Source organism: Antedon bifida, chromosome 7 (assembly GCF_963402885.1).
Source record: "Antedon bifida chromosome 7, ecAntBifi1.1, whole genome shotgun sequence".
NCBI lineage: Eukaryota > Metazoa > Echinodermata > Crinoidea > Comatulida > Antedonidae > Antedon > Antedon bifida.
In genome coordinates, this window is record NC_136232.1 from 14,412,082 (window position 1) to 14,432,688 (window position 20,607).

General features: G+C 32.9%; 2 protein-coding genes across 3 annotated transcripts in view; both read left to right on the top strand.

Annotated features, from left to right (window-relative positions):
* Positions 1 to 10,340, top strand: part of LOC144849197 (uncharacterized) — a 60,580-nt gene extending 50,240 nt beyond the window's left edge. For both annotated transcript variants that reach the window (XM_078706241.1, XM_078706240.1), the window contains exon 17: positions 9,420 to 10,340. In XM_078706241.1, the coding sequence (XP_078562367.1) occupies positions 9,420 to 9,628 (209 nt within the window). In that variant the 3' untranslated portion in view covers positions 9,629 to 10,340. The remainder of the gene's footprint in view (positions 1 to 9,419) is intronic.
* Positions 10,341 to 18,554: 8,214 nt separating this feature from the next.
* LOC144849170 (low-density lipoprotein receptor-related protein 4-like) overlaps positions 18,555 to 20,607 on the top strand; it is a 40,535-nt gene continuing 38,482 nt past the window's right edge. The window contains exon 1 of the mRNA XM_078706193.1: positions 18,555 to 18,718. Coding sequence (XP_078562319.1) covers positions 18,649 to 18,718 — 70 coding nt within the window. The 5' untranslated portion in view covers positions 18,555 to 18,648. The remainder of the gene's footprint in view (positions 18,719 to 20,607) is intronic.

A 20,607-nucleotide genomic window follows, 5' to 3' on the forward strand; every position in this document is an offset into this window, starting at 1 on the left:
TTAAAAAAGACCTATTTTTCACCATTTTCAGAACTTTTGTAAAATTAATGTGCGCATTTTGTCATTTTTAACGTGCTCGTATAGCGTTATTTTAAGTCGGAACTGACTCAAATTTGGTGAATGTACTAAGGATGGTGAGTAGAATGAGATTTGTAAAAAAAATTCATGTTTTTTACGCTTTTTAAGTATCGCGCGCGCAAAAACGCATTTTTGCGCAGTAATTTTTTGAAACACGCAAATGGCCTAATTTATGCTCTAAATTGATCAAAACTTAATTTTGAGCGTTTTAAATTTTTAACGCGCGATATCACGCGCATGAACCTACGTGCGCGTGCGTTTTTATTTGCTAATATTTTTACCCTTGATCTGAAGTTTACGTGTAGTGAATTTCATTAATGTGATAATGAATTATGGAGATATGATTGATAATGTGATTTCGCAAAATGGCGTATAAATGTCGTCACGGATGAGTGATCACGCTGGAAAGCTTATTAGGATTAAGTTATATTATTTGAAAGATATTCTGAAATTTTTGTAATCATTGACATTAAACTTTTTGAGATAATTGTTACACAAAATAGTGTACAGAAACAATAAAAAGAAAAAAAAAAATAATAATAAAGATTTTATACAATAACAATAGGTGATCATTTTATTCTAAATGATCACCTAACTAGATTTGAACTCGTCACTACGGACGAGTTAGGTTATCCGCAGCACAAACACCACGTGCACGTCATACGTTAGAATATTTCGCAAAGTATAACGATTATGCTATTGAAAAAATGTTAGTGCGCTCTCTATTTTACGTCACGTCTAAGTATATACAGTATACACTATATACTGTATACGTACTACATACAGTGCAGAATAGGTGAAAATAAGTGACCAAAGTTACTGACGCTTTTGGACATGATGACGTCATCACAATTTTAAAAACGGTATATCATGCGAAAGATAATTGATCGGCCTAGACAATATAAAAAAGTGGGGGGAAATGGAATACGGATAAGTGGAGATGCGCTCTATTAAATGTGATGAGCTATGACGAAAGAGACAAAAATCCGCTATTTTTTTTTCAAATGGTCATACGATGACGTCACTATGTCCAGTTAGCCATATCGATGCATGATTCTATATCTACAACTCATCAACTTCCATAATATGTAATAAAAAATAAACTTCACCATGTAGTTTAGAATTTATGGCTGTTTAAAAAAAGGCATAATTTTGACAAATTTTTGAACTTTTTCATCAAAAACGCGTGCAAATTATCCAATTCCACGTGCTCGTATGACGTAATTTTAAGTCGAAATTGTTTAAAAGTTGGTAAAATTACTAGAAAAGACTGGGAAAACATAAATCACGCGAAAAAATAATATTTTTGCGCTGCATGCGCACGTGCGCGTAAAATAAGTGCGCGCGCGTGGGAATTTTTGACATGCTTAAAATGCCATGAAACGCGTAGAAAGTTGATTAGAAATTGATTTTTCGCATTTTGAAATTTTAAACGCGCGTGCGCGCGTAACTTTCTGTGAAACATGCCATTTTTAATCCATAGAAAGTTTGCGCTTGATATGACTTGAATTTTCACTAAGTTTCAAAACAAAATGACTAGTTTTTATTCTATGATCAATCATTGAAATTCATAAAATGGCGCGTAAGTCACGTTGCGCAACTCTAAAATCATAAAACAAAGTTTCTTGCACATCTACAGCTACAGGTCAATCTTATGAAAAAGTTATACAATCATATGTTGTCCAGAATTAGAGATATGCGACCAACAAAACAAAGAAAGAAGAAAATAGAAAAAAAAAGAGAAAAAAAAAAAAAAGATCCTGAGAATAACAAGGGGTTATCCGCCAAGTGCGGAAGTGCGGATAACTAATTATCCGCCAAGTGCGGATAACCAATTAACATTTTTTCCTCAGAAAATGGTGTATTTCAACTTTAAAAGAAAAGAAATTACCCACACTAAAACAATTAACAGATGGAACAAGAAATACAAAGCTAATGCAAAGACATTTTTTAAGGAAGAAATAAAAACCCACAAGAAATATTATGATACTATTGAAAAGCTGACACCATTGCTAATCAAAACTAACGAGGAAAGAAACATAGAGATAAAATTCGCCGACAATAAAATAACCAAAACAAAAAACTATATAATAAACAAACATACAGGAGAAATTACCGAAGAAAATAACAACGATCATAACAACGGACTGGAAGTTATTGACAACATTTTTAAGCAAGAATATAATAAACTGGAGCAGAAAACAAAAGAAACAAAAAGGAAATTCAACGAAGCTTTAAATATAATCAAAGAAAAGAACTCTTTAAATAAGAAATACGAACTAAAGACGTTAAACATGGAATACACATGAAAAAACGATCAAAAAGGGAAAGTTAACGAAATTAAAATAGAAAATAAGAAAAATAACGAAAATTTTCATAATTTCACAAAAATAAAAATAAACAAGCACACTAGGACAATACTAAATAAAGGTCCATCTTTTATCCCGACAACGTTTAAAAACGGATCCGAAATCAAAATCGAGACACATAAAGATCTAAAATTATCCTTTAAATCCTTATTAAAAAAAGACAAACACAGAAATGTAATAAATTTAAACAACAACGTACAAGCACTACCGATCAGACGAAATAATAAAGTTCAACGAACTTATCACACACCCTAATATCAGACCGAACACAAACTCTTTCTGTTTTAACAGTCCAGACGAACTACAAAACGAACACATACAAAATTTCACATGCACCGACAAAAGAAATACAACAAAAATACAAATACAACAACTCCACAAACTCATAAATAACGAAAACATAATCATAAGAACTGCCGACAAAAATCTTGGAATTTGCATTAACACAACCGACTGGTACAAACAGGAATACCTAAGACAACTAAACAACGGGAACTATACTAAAACTAAATACAATCAAGACTCAAAACAGAAATCCAAAACGAATTAATCAAATTAATAAACAATGAAACAATCAAAGATCAAAACATTATAAAAGAAATCAACACAATAATTAAATGGCTTAATAGCTCAAATATATATATCCTTCCAAAACCCCACAAATTAACCACTGATCCCCGATCACCCAGTTCAGAAAGTCAATTAAAAGGAAGACCTATTATTACAGCACACAGCTGGACTACAACCCCACTATCGAAAATTCTAGGAAATCATTTAAAATCACTCATTCAAGAAATAGAAACTAAATTTTACCTCTTTAAATATACCATTCACAATAATTAATAACTCCAATGAATTCATAACAAGAGCAAAACACATCAACGTAAAACACACCGACACACTATGGTTTATAACATATGATTTTGAAAATTTATACAGCAATCTCACAATTGAAGACACAACAAACTCAATAATCAAATCAGCTAAATTATTAAATCTAAGCAAAGAAAAAGAATTTTACCTAATCGAACTTGATCAAATAATCAACAATAATGTTTTTTTCAAATCAGGGAACAAAATTTATAAACAATCACAGGGAATAGTAATGGGTTCATATCACAGCGCACAAATAGCAAATTTAACATTAATTCTAAACGAACGCAATTTCCTAATCAAATTTAATCAAACATACAAATTAAACCCCAGCCAATTTCTTTTCACAAGATATTTAGACGACGGAGCAATCATTATTAAAAACCCCACAATCAGAGCAATTGAACTAATTCAATCCATAGCCTGCATATATCCTTCTTCTAACATACCACTAAATTTTACTTTTAACACGAACCGCATGATTTACTTAGACACTCATATAGCAATAAATCACACCACCTTAACAAACAAATCACATTATTGCATTTACCAAAAACCATATCAAAAATATACTTATGTACACAGAACATCAAACCATAACCCATCCATTTTCAAAAGTATTATCAAAACAGAAACACATCGATGTTATATCTTGTGTGTGTATATTTATTGCATCTTTCATTGTGTACAACGTATACATACAGATTACCAACCATGAGGTTTTATCGATCTCCCTTAACCCAAAATGCCTTGCTTTCCTTTAGTCTCCCAATCCAGACACTACATCTTCCCCCTTCTTTAGCAATAAAACTCACAACCCAATTAACTCCATACAATATGATATTCATTTTGTTTTTTTTAACTTTAACAATAATAAAACAATTTAACTTTAAATCAAATATCATCATACATGCATATTATCAATGTTTTCTTTGATCACATATCATTTTCTTATTATTTCCAAGATTCCTATAATATCAATGAACAACTTAGCATATCATAACACTTAAAACTTTCAACATTTTAACAAAATCTCAACTTCTGGTGAACTTTAAAAGTTAACATAACTCATAAATATGACTTCTTAATTTTACACTTTAAAAATCATCAAATGCGAATTCTTTTCATTAGTGATCTATTTTGTCGTTCAACCTCTCCGTTCGCAGCTGGATGTAATGGTGTTACACGTCTATGTCTGATTCCATTTTCCTTCAGGTAGCTTTCAAACTCATTGGACACAAACTGGGCACCATTACCTGAGGTAATTGATTTTGGTATGCCATGTTGAACAAACATATTTTCAAGTGTGTCTATAATTTTCTCACTTGTGATTGTCTTCATTAAACTAATTTCATAATAACGACTATAATAGTCTACCACCACTAGTACATTATCCTTCGATGGAAACAATCCCAGCAAGTCAATCGAAATATCTTGCCATGGTCCTGTTGGTAGTCGTGTTGGCTTCAATGGTTCTGGTGCTGGCATCGAACTTGTTATCTGACACTCATGACATGTTTTAACATAGTCTTCCACATTCTTCTCCATCCCAGGCCACCATACCTTGGTTCTAAGCCTTTGCTTGGTTTTGCCTATCCCCAAGTGTCCTTGGTGTGCTAATTCAATACACTGTAATCTATATTATTTTTCTGGAATTACAATCGTTCTGTTTCTAAGAATTAAATATCCAAAACATGCAAGTTCTTGTTGTATTGCATTATACTGAATCAAGTCTCTCTCCCATTTATCTGTCCGTATACTATTTCTCACTTTACTCAATTCAGGATCTTCCTTTGATGCCTCTTCAACTTCACGTGATGATAGTGCACATGGGGTTGCATTTGATGCTACCAATCGAATATACATATCTGTGTCATCACTGTCATTATTCTGTTTGCCATCAGTTTCTATTGGTAACCTTGATAATATATCAGCAATGTTATTCTTACCGGGTACATATTTACTGTATAAGAATAAGACATAAGTCTCATCACCCACCTTTCAATCCGTGCATTTGGTTTAGACTTTGGTCCATACAGGCCTTCGAGTGGTTTATGGTCAGTAATCAATTCAAACTCTAGTCCATACAAGTAAACATGAAACCTTTTCATAGCCCATACCACTGCCAATGCCTCTTTCTCCGTTGTTGAATATTTCTTTTCAGTAGCTGATAATGTTCGACTTGCATAACTTATTTCTGAATTAAAACTCCACCAATGCCTACATTGCTTGCATCTGTCACCAACTGAGTACTTTCTGCATCTAATCTGAAATAGCCTAAACATGTTTCATTAGTTAAGCATTTCGTAAGTTTTACATAACTATTTTCTTGGTTCAGACCCCCAATAGAAGTTACAATCTTTTCGCACTAGTCGTCTTAAGGGTTCTGCAACTGTAGCTAAATTTGGAATGTATCGTGCTGAGAAGTTAACTAGACCTAAGAAACTTTTTACTTCTGCAGCTGTTTTTGGTCTCTTTGATTCTGCCAATGCTCTGACTCGCCCAATTGTAGGTTTGATTTTATTTGCTGACAATATGTGACCCATGAATGTTATCTGTGATACAGAAAATTGACACTTATCCTTGTTGAGAGTCAAATTCTTCTCTTTAAATTTCTCAAGCACTACACGAAGTCTGTCATCATGTTCAATCTGTGTTCTCCCGTGTACAACAATGTCATCTGATATGTTAGCTACACCTTCGCATAATCTCATCGTCTGACTGATTACTCTTTGGTACTTTTCAGGGTCAGCATTTATCCCGAACATCAAACTTTTGTAGCAATAAAGACCTTTGTTAGTTATGAAAGTTGTGATGTTTCGTGATTGCTCATCTAATTCAATTTGGTGATAGCCGTAATTCATGTCTAATTTAGAGAACACTGTACTCTGATTCATTTCATACAATACTTCGTCAACTGTTGGGATTGGATGCCTCTCCCTTTTAACTGCTCGGTTGGCCTGCCTCTACGCAGAGGCGTATATCCCCATTTGGTTTTGGCACTACTATGACTGGACTTACCCAATCACTTGGTTCGTCTACCCTTTCAATTATGTCAAGAGATTCTAACTCATCTAATTTGTCACTCACTTTATCTTTGAGACTACTCTATACATGCTCTGAACAACTGGTGTTACCTGTTCATCAATAAATAAATGTAACTTATAATCTTTTAATTTACCAATACCTTCAAATACCTGTGTATACTTGTCTTGTACACTATTTATACCTTGTGGTATTACAATATTTAACACTCCAAGCTTCATTGCAGTATCACCTCCCAACAAAGCAGGGCCTTTCCCTTTTAACACATATACATCTGCTGTTATTTTAGGCTCAGTATTATTACCTGTATCTTGAAAAATTGACATGTTCGTAGTAAATTTTCCTAACAACTCTAATGGTTTTTCTGACCCATATGCATATAACTTTCTGTTTGTCAACTCAGATTTGCATTTAATTTTCTTGGATTTTAACTGTTGCCATAAATACTGATCTATGATATTAACTGTAGCACCACTATCAACAATCATTTCTACCTTATGTACATCCATACAAACATTTATCTTTGTAGTTTTAGAATTATTATTTTGTATACCAAAAGCATAGTCATCGTCTTCACTTCCATTTTGAACATTACTAATATCACTACTCTTTTTGTCTTTACCTACTTTAGTTTTGCAACAAACAGCAAAATATCCCAACATTTTACATTTATTACATTTCTTGTCTCTTGCAGGACAACATTTATCCTTAGCCAAATGTCCTTCTCTTCCACAGCGAAAGCATTTCCGGTTATCTTGTCTATCATTGAACTTTGACTTACTTGTTCTGTTAGGCCTACCACTTGAATTTCCAGCTTTCCAGCACGACAAGCAGTTTCTGCTTGTCGTGCTTGATCTTGACCATCTCTCATTCCTCACTGCTTTCATGTTTTTTGTTGTTTCCACTCCAATAACTTCTTGTGACATCTCCTTTGCTTGCTTCTCACTCATTTCAAATGTGCTAGCTATTGCTTTTAAATTAGTTAATTTCAAAGTATTTCCTTTTTCTAGCAATTTTATTCTCAGTCTATTTGATTTGCATTTTTCAATAACATGGTCTCTAATTAACTCACCTTGTGTCAGTTTTCTAAAACAATAACGCTCATACGGTACATTGGTTTTCATAGCAAATTGTTTATCTAATGTTTTTACAACAACATCATACTCATCTGTTCCGTTCTCCTCTGTTAAACAGTCATATATGTCCTGTACAGCCATTCCGGCGCAATGCAATAACAAAGCTTTCTTTTGGTTTTTGTCCACTACTCCTTTACCAGTAGCATATAATTCAAAACTGAGAAGCCATTTCTTCCACCGTTCAGCCGAAGCGTGCACATCGTGTGGATCATACGCATCGATTCCCGTGATTTCAACGTTTACAGCGGTCATCGTTACAACTGTATTAAAACAAATATATCGCCAAAAATTACAGTATTGAAACTTCTAATCACTTGTGGTTCGATATTCTCCTTAACTCGTCGCCAATGTTATATCTTGTGTATATTTATTGCATCTTTCATTGTGTACAACGTATACATACAGATTACCAACCATGAGGTTTTATCGATCTCCCTTAACCCATAATGCCTTGCTTTCCTTTAGTCTCCCAATCCAGACACTACAATCGATACAACAGACTTTCATGTAACAAACGAATATATACACATAAACACACTTTTCAAACTTTGATTACAAAAACTGGGATACAGTAAAAAAATTCATCCGAAAACACACAAAACCTTATAACAAAAGCTGGAAGAAGAAAGGAAAGAACACTACAAAAGACAAACACACTTTATTTATTAAAACAAAATATGACAGAACAACAGACACATCTGACATCGTACAAGGCATACGGTAATCAACAACCATAAACATATGATCGACACACACTACAACATTAAATTCATCAACTATAACGACAAGAAATTAAAACAAATTTGCTGCACAAGTAAAAGATAACACATTATAATTTTAATAACCTTAATATAGGAATAACAAATTATACGAATATTCAAATATAGCTTGCTTTTACTTTATACCGTTATTTATAGTTTATATATGATGAACTTTCGAAAATAAAATAAACTTACTTTATTCTAAAAATTGTATTTTTCATATTTGTATCAAACTCCAAAAGGAAAATTTTTCAGAAAATATGTCCTAATTAATATACATATTTCAACACACAACACATTTCTAACCCTAACCCTAACCCTAACCCCCCCCCCCCCCCCCCACTCCCACAACACCTAGACAAACAATAATTTAATACAACTAATTTATTTTTTCATAAATTTAACTAAACCTAACCCTCTAAATAATATAAACGAAAACTATTGTAAAACCTAACCTAAAAATAATCGGAAATAAAATAATATTTAAACAGCTTTAAACGCGTTCCCAAAAAAGAGACCATTTTTGGGCAATATGAGGGTTTGTTTTAACTGTCTTCACCCAGGTCTACAATTGTGACCATTGAATAAGATATCAGGTGTGTAAGAGGAAACGCCACACAATGTTCCATGATTATAATTGAAAGGCAGAAAAGAATCTGCTTCAGCAAGTGCAGTGGCAATACTACCAGTCCAAATAAAGTTCAGTGCATCGCATTCTTAGATTCCGGAAGCAATGTTTCATTCTGTAGTGAACGGTTGGCTGAGGTGTCTGGCAGAAAAAAGTACAATGGTGATATTGTTGTACCTTTTTAATTGTTTTTATGCATGTAATTTAATTCCTTCAATTTTTCTAGTAAATCCAAGCAGCAATAGTTATCCAGAAAGCAATCTTCTGAACATAATCGAGCGTTCACATCTGAACAACCACATATTATCCACATAAAACATGGTTCAGTTCTCCATTAATTACATTAAATATTATAGACAAACCCGCACCTGCTCATTTTCTCATGTAAACAAGGTTTATATGACATACATTTAACTTCATTTGGAATGTATTCAAAATAAATGACAGAAATTCATGATGTAGGACTTTTAATTAATATACAGTTACAGCATTATCATCTACAGTAGTGCTTATTTATTTTCTCTTACAGGCGCAGGAAATGGAATTAGTAGAATAGGAACTATGCTTGATTTGGACTCTAGTATCATTCGATATATAACCATGTATGATCAACCTGAGCAAGGCAAACAAATCCTTAGGTCTTGGGAAACACAAGCAAATGCCACAGTTGGTAAGCTCTATGAAGTTTTAGTGGAATGTGATATAGGTAAGGCTTTAGATGCCTTGGAATTGTACTAAACTTCTTAATTATACCACAAAAACTGTTTTATTCAACGAGATGGACATTCATTTGTTTTATAACACATCTACTGTTCTAAAGTAAGCTTTTCAATTAATCCACTGCTTCCATTTTAAACTAATGTCAAAGCTATTGAAAAAGGCAATACTTCGATTTTCTATTCAGGGTTGAACAGTTGTGTGTTAAAATCATTAGGTTACAAAAATAAAAGTAAATGTTCATCTAGAATTGTACGTAACATAAATGATGAATTATTACAATATTGTTGCTAATAATTTTAATTCATTTGACAAAAAGAACTGGACAGCTTAGGGCTATATTGTGTGTTGAGGATAGGGTGACTCAAATCAAATTAAACACTGTGCACCAAATGCAATATACAAATTATATATTTTATAAAGGATGGGGACCAACATGCACATGGTATTTTAATGTTGTTGTTGTTCCACCAATCTCTTATAATGTTATGGATGGCATATTTTATGCTTCAGCAATTAAAGAATGGAACAAATTACCAAGTACGATAATAAGTACTGAGAGTGTAAATGTATTTAGAAAATTAGTTAAAAACAATCACGCATTGAAACGGCATAGCATCTAAACTTAATTTTTAACTTTATTTTGACCTTGTTTTACCTGGAGTTATTGGTTTTCTTGGATGATCGTGATCAAAATCACTTTTACTCACTATATATGTATCTTTTATGAATTTGTAACAGTTTTAAATTGTTTTAAAATAATATGTGGTATTTAAAAGTGTAAGTATATTTAAAAGTGGTTTTAATATTTTAAAATATTTGTATCATTGTTTTATATGTTGTTTTTTAATACTGTTTTTTTACCTTTTACTTTATAATATTTTATGTCAATGTCAAATTCTGACCAGATGAGGTACAAGTCCTGGCTGTCAAAACAGTAAAACTAGACACCTAAGAGTGTTTGTGAATTAGAGAAAAGTGTTTATCAAAAGTAAATGAGATACTTCCCTATTTCACTTTACAATAAATATTAATGATGATTTTTCTTAGATTCACTTAGATAGGAGGCTTTTTAAATTGTAAGTGTAGTATGAATGGTGAATACAGCTTCGGTGGCTTAGGCTTATGTGTTCAATATATCACACAGGAATTACTTAATTCTTAACCAGCCATACATGTAATAACATACAGTACATACAAATTTACATATTATGTAAATTTGTATGTACTGTTTTTTTTTTTTGATTTATGTAGTTTTATGTACAAAATATCTGAAATTGTAATTTTAATGGCCTTATTTTAAGACGCACACGATTTGCTGTGTTTATTGATGGTTTATAATCAAATCCCTTTTATATTAACTAATAAATAGTTTTAAACGATTAAAGAGTTCATTGAATAATTTCATTGTATTTTACTTTGGCAGAACAATACTCAATATGTGTCTGTTCTGAGAAAGTTATATACATTTGGAGTATATAATCCAATATAACTTATTTTACACTTCCTGCTGCATTGTTTGGTATGGAAAATGTACAGAAGAATAATGATACATTTTTTTATCCAATGAATTCTGTAAAACAAAAGAAGAGTTTTGTGCCCTACTTGATCAGGTTACTAAAAAAAGTGTACAACTTTTATAAAAATAGGCCTTAAATATGTATTTTTTTTAAATTAGCATTTTATATTTTTTATTTTGTATTTATATATTTTTAAACATTTTAAATGTTTTAAAGAATATACTGCATGTCTTAATACATTTTAAAATATTCTATAGAATTAAGTGTATTTTATTCATGTATTTTAAAAAGTGAAATGTACTTGTACTATATACCATGTTTTAATATTGGACAATAAATTAAATCTTGAATAAGGAGTTCTTTGAATAGTAATGAGAGTATGTAAATAAGACAAGCAAAAGTTTTGTTTTTTTGTTTGAAATTAAGCACCGCAAGACAAAAGATTAAGAAAAGGGGTTTACAGTATTTAGTTTCTAGTAAATTGGTCAAGTAGACGAGTTGGCTATTCTAAAATGTATTGGTATTAGAAACATATCTGAAAAACCACACCATCAAATCAAATATTATTTATTCATCTTCAAAAACACATGAACAAAAAAACACAAAAAAAGATAAAATGGAAACACATGAAAAAGATGAGCTTGATGAATTGGGCTCAACATTTAAGAAGACTCTTTCATGTGATTGATTCGATTCGATGATAAATTTGCAGGATAGGATCGGGCAGCAATTTAAATTATTGAATCTTGGTCATATGTCAACATACAGTATAACCAGCCTATAGCAGGAGCCGGATCCAGGATTTTGAAACCACAAATGTGAAAAAGCCTCATCATCATCATCATCGTGGTGCCGTGCTTTTGGCGTTGACGACCATGCTTCCCCATTTATTTGTGTGTTGTGGTAATATTTTTATATTTGAGTATTGTCCATTAAAATGCTCCTTGATTGTATTTGCAACACTTAATCATTTGGAATAATGTGCAAACCAAGGAATCTTCAGAATTCTCCTTAAAATTCTAACCTATTTTCCATAGCATTGCTTATTTTCCATATTTCACAACTATATAGTAGGGTTGACCAGACAATGACATACGTTTTTAACACACAGATACAATTCTTTTCAAATTTTAAAATACTCTTTAATTTATTGTAAGCTTTCTTTGCAAAGGCTGTAATTTCTGTATGGATAATTCTTCTAATGTATTTGGTACTTTGAAATTGTCTCGTACTTAAATTCCATCAAATATAATATCACAAGTAGTAGTTGGTTGTATCCTGATATTACCATTATGACAGATTTCTTAAGATTAATTTTAAACTAACTCTCTTTCGTCCTTTCGCATTTGCAACATCAACAATGAGAGTTTTTTTTCTGACTCACCAATTAGGACTGAGTCACCAGCAAATCTGATGCTGTTTATGTTTACGCCACCAACCAGAATTCCAACTAGGCTATTGATTTCACTTCTTTATGTCGTATTCGAATGGGAAATTTCGTTGTCAACAAAGAAGCTTTTTCGTTAAGAACAATCTCAACGCTCAAAATACTCCGTTAAATAAGTATTAGTAACAGTAAAAGACCCAATCGCATACGACACATGTCTTCTGAATAATATTAAGTAGGAATAGTTCTGTGGACAGCACACATCCTTGTCTAATATAAGTCCTTGTTCTCAATATAAATTGCGTATAAGCAGAACATCTTTACTATATAACAAATCAAGTTGAATTATAATTTCAAAAAGGTCGTCGTACATTACTTTGTAAAACGCTTTTTCATAATCTATGAAACAGCAATAAAGATCTTTCTTTACTTCAATAGCTTTCACTTAACATTCTTATTGTTAATATCGCATTCTGTGTTCCTCTTTCTATTCCTCAACAAAACTATATTGATCCTCGCTCCTATAACTTCTTTAGGCCTAATTCATTCATTCATCTATACAGTTTCAATTTTTAATAACTTTAACATAAATTGTATAATCAAGAAAATAAATAAACTGTTGATAGGGCCACAAACTAGAAGGCGGAATCTTGTCTCGCGAGGAGACCCTGGACAATGAACAACAATAAGGTAATACGTAATGCAAAATAGAAATAAAATGACCACATGAACCATTCACTATATTTAGACAATCCAATGTTCACAGTACAGTAGTGTATACTTCATTTAAGTTTGAATTTGAATAAAAGAGGGTACTATCGTCGGCGAAGGATATCACCTACAGTGTAGGCCTGACTCACCCTTCGTCATTTATTGAGAAATAGGATCATCAGCCACACCTTCAGTGGATATTAGTAATGAATACATGAATATATCTATGCCAACATAATGAATTTGTTGATACCAGTAATATCCTCAAAAAACATCTAGAAGATAAATTATGAACTTTATTTGAATGGACATGGAATTAAGCATCTAGCACAGAACTGCATACAGTAGGCCTACAGTGGTAATGTGGTTTTTATACTAAATGACTTTAACGGACAAGTGAGGGGGAAATTTAAAATTTTTAAACATATTATAATAGACTAATGAACGACTCTTGTGGCCTACTTTAGACTTTCATTAAAATGGCAACTACAATGATGATAAATAACTCTACACGCCCTACATGGTGGTTTAACAAATGGTTTTTTTTTAAAAACACTACTACAGTATTTTCATTTCATTTATTTCAAACATCGTCATCGCAGCCAAAGCTGAATTACAAGGATATTTACATATTCTAAATATAACAATTTGTATGTGTATAATTGCCAAAATAAAGTCAAATTTCCAGTTTATAGACGTCGAAAAAATATCTTGAAAAATGAAGCCGTCTCTGATGACATTAAAATAGCTAACAGATTTAAAATACGGCGACACATATAACACAATATAGATCTCCTACAATTATGCAAAGGCATTCATCCGAATCCTGGTCCTGTTTTAGTTTCTGGTTCTACTGAGGTAGGACTAATGCAACAGGTCCAAGCAATAGGCCTACTGCGGTATTTGTTCTCGTACAATTTTTCGGAACCGCCAGCAGCTTTGTTGCTGTGATTGTCGGGTATTGTTTCACGCTTTCACGTTTCGATTTCCCCAAACAATTGCCGATTTTATAAAAACAAAAATCACACCTGGACCTGTTATGTTTGTGCATTGCCGCGACTGAACGAGTCTTTTTTTTAGTAATAGCCTAATCCCTCGCTAACCAATTCCTCTATTAAATGTTAAATGTTAAATGTATTATTACTGGTCCTCAAGTTTAACTGGAAACTGAGGAAATTCGGATTAGGCCCTCCACGGACCCACGGCAGCCAGCAGATCAGCACATCGGGAGACGATCCCCTACTCTTTTCGAATAGTGTACCAAGTTCTTTAACGTGCACTGTTAAGTACACGGGACCAACGGCTTTACGTCCCATCCGAAGGACGAGGCAATGAGAGTAAAGCATCTTGCCTAAGGATGCAATTAGTATGGTACAGATAACCTCGAACCCATGCCTATCACATGCTAGTCCGATATTACCATTACACCATCACTCTCTGGTGTATATACAGCACCCGCCGCTATTTCTAGACGGTCTCTTATCCAGAACGCAACCGGGCCCAACGTTGCTTAACTTCGGTGATCTGACGAGAACCGGTGTTTCAACGCAGTATGGCCGTATATGGTCTTATTACGGACAGTGACTCTTATGCAAGTGTCAGCAGTAATGGTCCAGGAATCACTGGACTATGCCTATAAATGCTCGGAGTTTGAGGAACAAACTCGCCTGCTTGGAAAATCTTCTTCAAGAAAAAAACCCAAGTTTGATTGGAATCACAGAAAGCTGGCTGGATGATACAGTAGCTGATGGTATCCTATCATCCTTGATGTAATTCTAAGAAAAGATCGATCTATTCGTGGCGGTGGTGTCCTGCTGGCAATTAAACCAGAGCTGGATCCAAAACGTGTTCTTCATCCCTCTTTGGCTGACATTAAATGTGTATGGGCGGAATTCACTGTGCACGATGGAAAATGTTATGTGGTGTATATTACAGGCCACCTAGTGACAATAACTCTGCAATCCAAAGTGAAGTAATACTTTTGCATTTGAATATCCAACAATACAAAGGATTAGTAACATTGCTCCATCTGACTTAAAGAATTACAGAGACCTGTTGCATTAACTAACGCTTTTTCGTAAAAATGCTAGAACGCATAATTACAGATACACTTCGCAACCACCTGTATGAGTTTGGTCTCATGTACGATGCACAGCTCAGTTTTACTTCTTGAATTAACTCACTTGATATGGGTGTTCCTCGAATTGACATTGTAGCACTGGATTATAGTCGTGAATTTGATTCAATTTCGCATTCAACATTGATAGCTAAACTAAAACTAACTTATGGAATTGATGGTTCACTTTTTTCATGGATAGTAAGTGTCATTCCTTATTGGCCGGAGCCAGCCCGTTTCCATATTTAATGTAAAAATGTCGGCTAAGTGCACGGTGTTATCAGGTGTTCCTCCGTATACTGGGGCCCTTGTTATTTAACATATTATACGTGAACGAACTACACTTGCATTTACAGACGCAGCCATACCGATATGCTGATGACAATTTTATTTCTAAATGTATACAATTTAATGATGATTTGTTATCTATGCAGCAGGATATTAATACTATTCTATGGTGGTCTGCTATGAATTCGCCTACTCTTAATGTTAAAAAGTGCCAAGTACTAACATTGTCGAGAAGGCGAGTTCCTTCTATTCCATCATATTTAGGCCTACTTGATGGAAATTTGCCTTAAATGTTAAGGATATTACTTTACTTGGCGTTGTAATATCTCATGACTGTCTTGGTCACATCAAGTGGACAAGGTTACATTGAAATGCAATAAGATGCTGGGTTTTATTCGATCCATTGCAACCGGATGTTCTATTAACCCCATGGGTTAGAGTAGTGGGTTATTATTATAGATTGACTTATAAGGTGGGTTACTATTAGAAGGGGGTTACTATTAGAAGATTTACGGTATGAGTGTATTTGATATTAAGCAAAGACAACATTCGCTAGTTATTAAAAATGTAAGTGTGCTCCACGCAAAAATGTTTGTACCAGCTATAGGTTAAATGTCAAAATAAGGTGTTTTTTAACATTTTGTGTATTTATGTTGTATTAGAGCAAATATAAATATATATTTTGCGAGTAATTTGAGACTTATCACTTTCTGTCCAGTGGTTGATGAGATATTCATATGGCCAATTTCTTGACCATTAGAGTGAATAGAAATATGAGTAGTCTGAGTAGTTTGGTACAAAAAATATTCCAATAGACCCAGTACTGTAGTTACCAAGTTACGCACAGTCTTAACTTTGACCATATAGACCTTTTGGCCCCTGTACTGACCCCAAGCATCCCAATTTAGTTTCGGCCTACAGCAAAAAATTGATTTGTATTGATACTAAGGAAGCAAAAAAACATTCGGTAACATAGTTTTCTAGAGGGTGCAGGTAACCCCTTTTCTGGCTCCCCAACTATTAGCTTTGTGTTTTCTTTACGACATTTCTCAAGATGTCAACTACTTATATTTGGATATTAATATTTAGATTTTATCTGATATATTACACGTTCACTATTTTATTTTTCCCTATTTGTTTCAAATTTCAGTCTCATCAACTAATGACCAATATTGGGTTTGGAACATATTGCATGCGTTTCTTACATAATTAGTAAAGCTCTCTTTTTATTGATGTGCAGTTGGTTGTTCTTCTGTATATCACTAAAGCTTGATTCCCACTAGAACGTAACGCAAGGACGTAAACGCAACGCAAGCGTTTTAACCAATGACAAGCGAAGTTATAGATAGTTCAACAATCACAAGCGAATAAGCCATCCTTGTGATTGGTCAATTCACTTGCGTTGCGTTACGTCCTTGTGTTGCGTCGCTAGTGGGAACCACGCTTTATTGTTTATAGAAGTTCGTATTATTTCTTCTTGATGAAAATGATAATTTAACAGAATTATTTTTCGTTATTTTTTAAAATATGTTCTTGGGTCAAACAATGGTTGGAAATTTTCATCTTCATATTCATGTTAAAAAATTGGGATGTGTAGGTCACGTTTTTGAACTATGCTAACACTGCATAATAAGTAGGCCTACATATTATAACCACGGAGAAAATGATTTCAACATGAACACTTTATAGTTATACGTGATCACTATTATTCGTCAAAGTGAAGAGTGGTTAACGTCTCCGGAATGTGGGCTAGAGTGAAAGATTGAATTACTATAGAGGAGTAACGATGCCGGACTGTAGACCTAGTATTAACAGTCCGTAAATTACTAAAAAAGAAAGGTAGGCGAAATTGGATTCATTTAAAGATGTATTGTCCCCCAAAATCATGAAAAATAGAGATTTTTAAAATCGAACTTTGAATAGGCCATTTTGCAGTTTTAATGAAGTTGTTCACTTCCATAAGAAAAAAAACGGGGGAAAAAAATTATTTCACCTATAAAAAGACAAAATAAACAGTTAAATTACCCAAAAACTCATTGTCTTCCAGACAATTTGACCATTTTTTGCTTTAAATTACATTTTTCTCAGGTAAATAAATTTTTTTCAGACCCAATTTTTTGTGAGAGTGAATAACTATTATGTGACATTAAAATAACATATTCAACAAAAAAATTTAAAAAAATATTTTTTTAGGGGGACAATATATCTTTAATATTTTGCTATCATTCCTGCGTCCTATTCCTAAAATTTAAAATCGTTCTTAGAAAAAAACGAAATTAATACTAAAACTTTATCTAAACTTACAGTGCGCCCTCCATCTATTCATTTTTTAAATCGTTTTTAAAACAGGTCTTCAGTTTCATTCAACCACTTATCATGTATTGCTCCGTCTGTCCTCTCCCTCTCGTCAAAGAATTTTGGCCCCATCCACATGTTTTGTGACACGGCCCCAAGCAAACTGGCGCAACCTGAATATACATGAACCCTTGTCTATTACTGGTAATAGTACTAACTAAAATTGCGTATGACTATTTCCAATAAAGTAGGCGGAAGAGCAATTTAAACAATTAATATCTAATACCATTATTTTTATACAAATTGCAATATCATTATTTTTGAAGATTTTGAATTCCCCCACCACCGACCAGGGAAACAAGTTAGCGGTGTATTTCAGTAGGAAAGTGACGTAACCCAATGTAATTCTCGTTTCAAGAGGGCACAGCACAATACATACGGTAATCACCTTTATATTCTGTGGGTGCAGTGCGGTTCCTGCACTTCAATTTATAATTCCAGTTGAATGGAGGATACGCATGAACGCATACGCATAAGGCCAGAAACCAGCTACGCATGCGTTTAGTTTGTTGACAGTGTGAAAAGAAAGTGTCGTGATTTAAAAAAGAACGAGTGATGTACTTATTATTAGAATTGATTGAGAGTGTATATAAGCCGGCGGCTTGTGGTATTGCTGCAAAATACTTGTACAGAGAAAAACTCGATGGAAATGTAACTTTCACTGATGTTTTTTGTTATTCTATTTAAAATGAATTATTTGGAGACGTTAGCTGTGTTCTGTATTTGTTTCACAGGTAGGCCTATAATATTGTGTTAAGTTACTATACCAATACCACCACTTCACCATGTTCCTATCCATGAGTAGGCTTAACCTACTGTATAACTATAAAGACATTGACATTGATTGGTCTAAATGTATTAAATCATAATACCGCGAACACAAAAAACAATTGTGAAAGTAATAGTAAAGTCATATATGTATAATTGCATAAAAAAAATATAATCAACTTTAGGCATAGTTATTGATGATAGGCCTATAGAGAATTTAAGTTTAAATTGATGTTCAAATGAGATAATCTGATAAATAAATATTTGAAGGAATAGATATGTTTTTCCCAAAACCTGGAACCTGTTTTAACTGTTCACTTTTTTCCATTGAGATCCAGCCACTGATACTCACAGTCATCTCTATCGTCATTTTCAGTAATTTATTTGCCTTTTGATTTGCCTTATTATATAATATAAGAATTATTGATAAAAAAAATATATATAAAATTAGTGGAATCATTGTACAGTATTTTGTTCACATTAATTAAATGCTGCTAGTGCTACTATTTTAAAACACTAGTTTTCTGTTTAAAAAAAAAGATCTAGGACCCTCCATAATTTTTTTTCTCAATAATTTCCTTTTCACAAAATATATTGCATGGTCATCTTTCCTGATGCTTAATTATTTTGATTTCAGAATTAATTTTCCTACCTGCACAGAGACCACTATAAAATATCTCAATTATAGGCTTTAAACATCAAGTAGCAATTGAAGGAATTGTTCCAAACTGTGGGCCTATTTATTTTCAAGACTACTTATTATTATAATTTATCTTCCATGGGAAAATCAACAGGTTCTTTATAAACAATTTTGATTGAATTCAGAGGTTAATTATTCTTGGCCAGTTCTGTCTCAAAATATCACTATATATATAGAAAAAAACATAACGTAAACTTTAGAACTAGATTACATTAGGAATACCTACATGTGAGCCTATACTTAATTACTTCATGGAGTAATTAGTTTCTACTTAAATTCATCCATGATTACATATTCCCTGTGGCTGCAAACCATGGAGTAATTAGTTTAATTTAGTATGGTAAACAGTATTGTTTCCAACTCATCAAGCAAACTTGATGTCATGTTTAGATTAAATTACAATAATTTGAATTTTTCCTTTATAAACCTTCTCATCTCCAATCAAATGGAAAATAAATAGTTATTATGCTTTATGTCACATCTCAGTATCCCATGGCCAGATTTTTATTACAGATTTGTGGCAAGCGACAGGCCTATTTTTATGATATTGCGACCGATTGCTCTGCTCTAAGAACAAGGATTAACAAATTTAAGCTTGTTCTTTGAAAGTGGCAGGGTCTTGATAGATGAAATAAAATATGAATTATTTTTAGTATTACTAACAAGAAGAAAATCATTTTTGTTGCAAATCACTTGAATTTGCAAACCTTGTTGGCTGATCCTTAGGATCCTAAGTACAGTATGTTTAGAGGATGCCATTGAAAGCTAAGGGCCCTTTCTATTGAGCAAGATAATTTTTGTACCAGCATTTTCTTGACAACAGAAATAGGTCCTAGGCGATATTAAATAAAGTTTTAAAAACCTCGAATAATTCTGGTCTTGATAATCAAAACCGATTTTGTTGAGCAATTTTTAGCTGCAAGGCAATGCGATGAGGTCTCAATTTATAGGTGATTGAATGGCACAAACAAAACCAAATTTTGAGTAAGAAATAGGCAGTTTGTCATCTTTTAAAATGAAAAAAAAATTATTTGGGATTTTTCAATAGAAACAGGCATGTTGAGTGCTCTATCTCTAAATTTGAGCACCTCATCTGGCTACAGTGTTTTCCTACTTTTTTATTTTAAATAGTATGCCCATTCAACTATAGCCTTA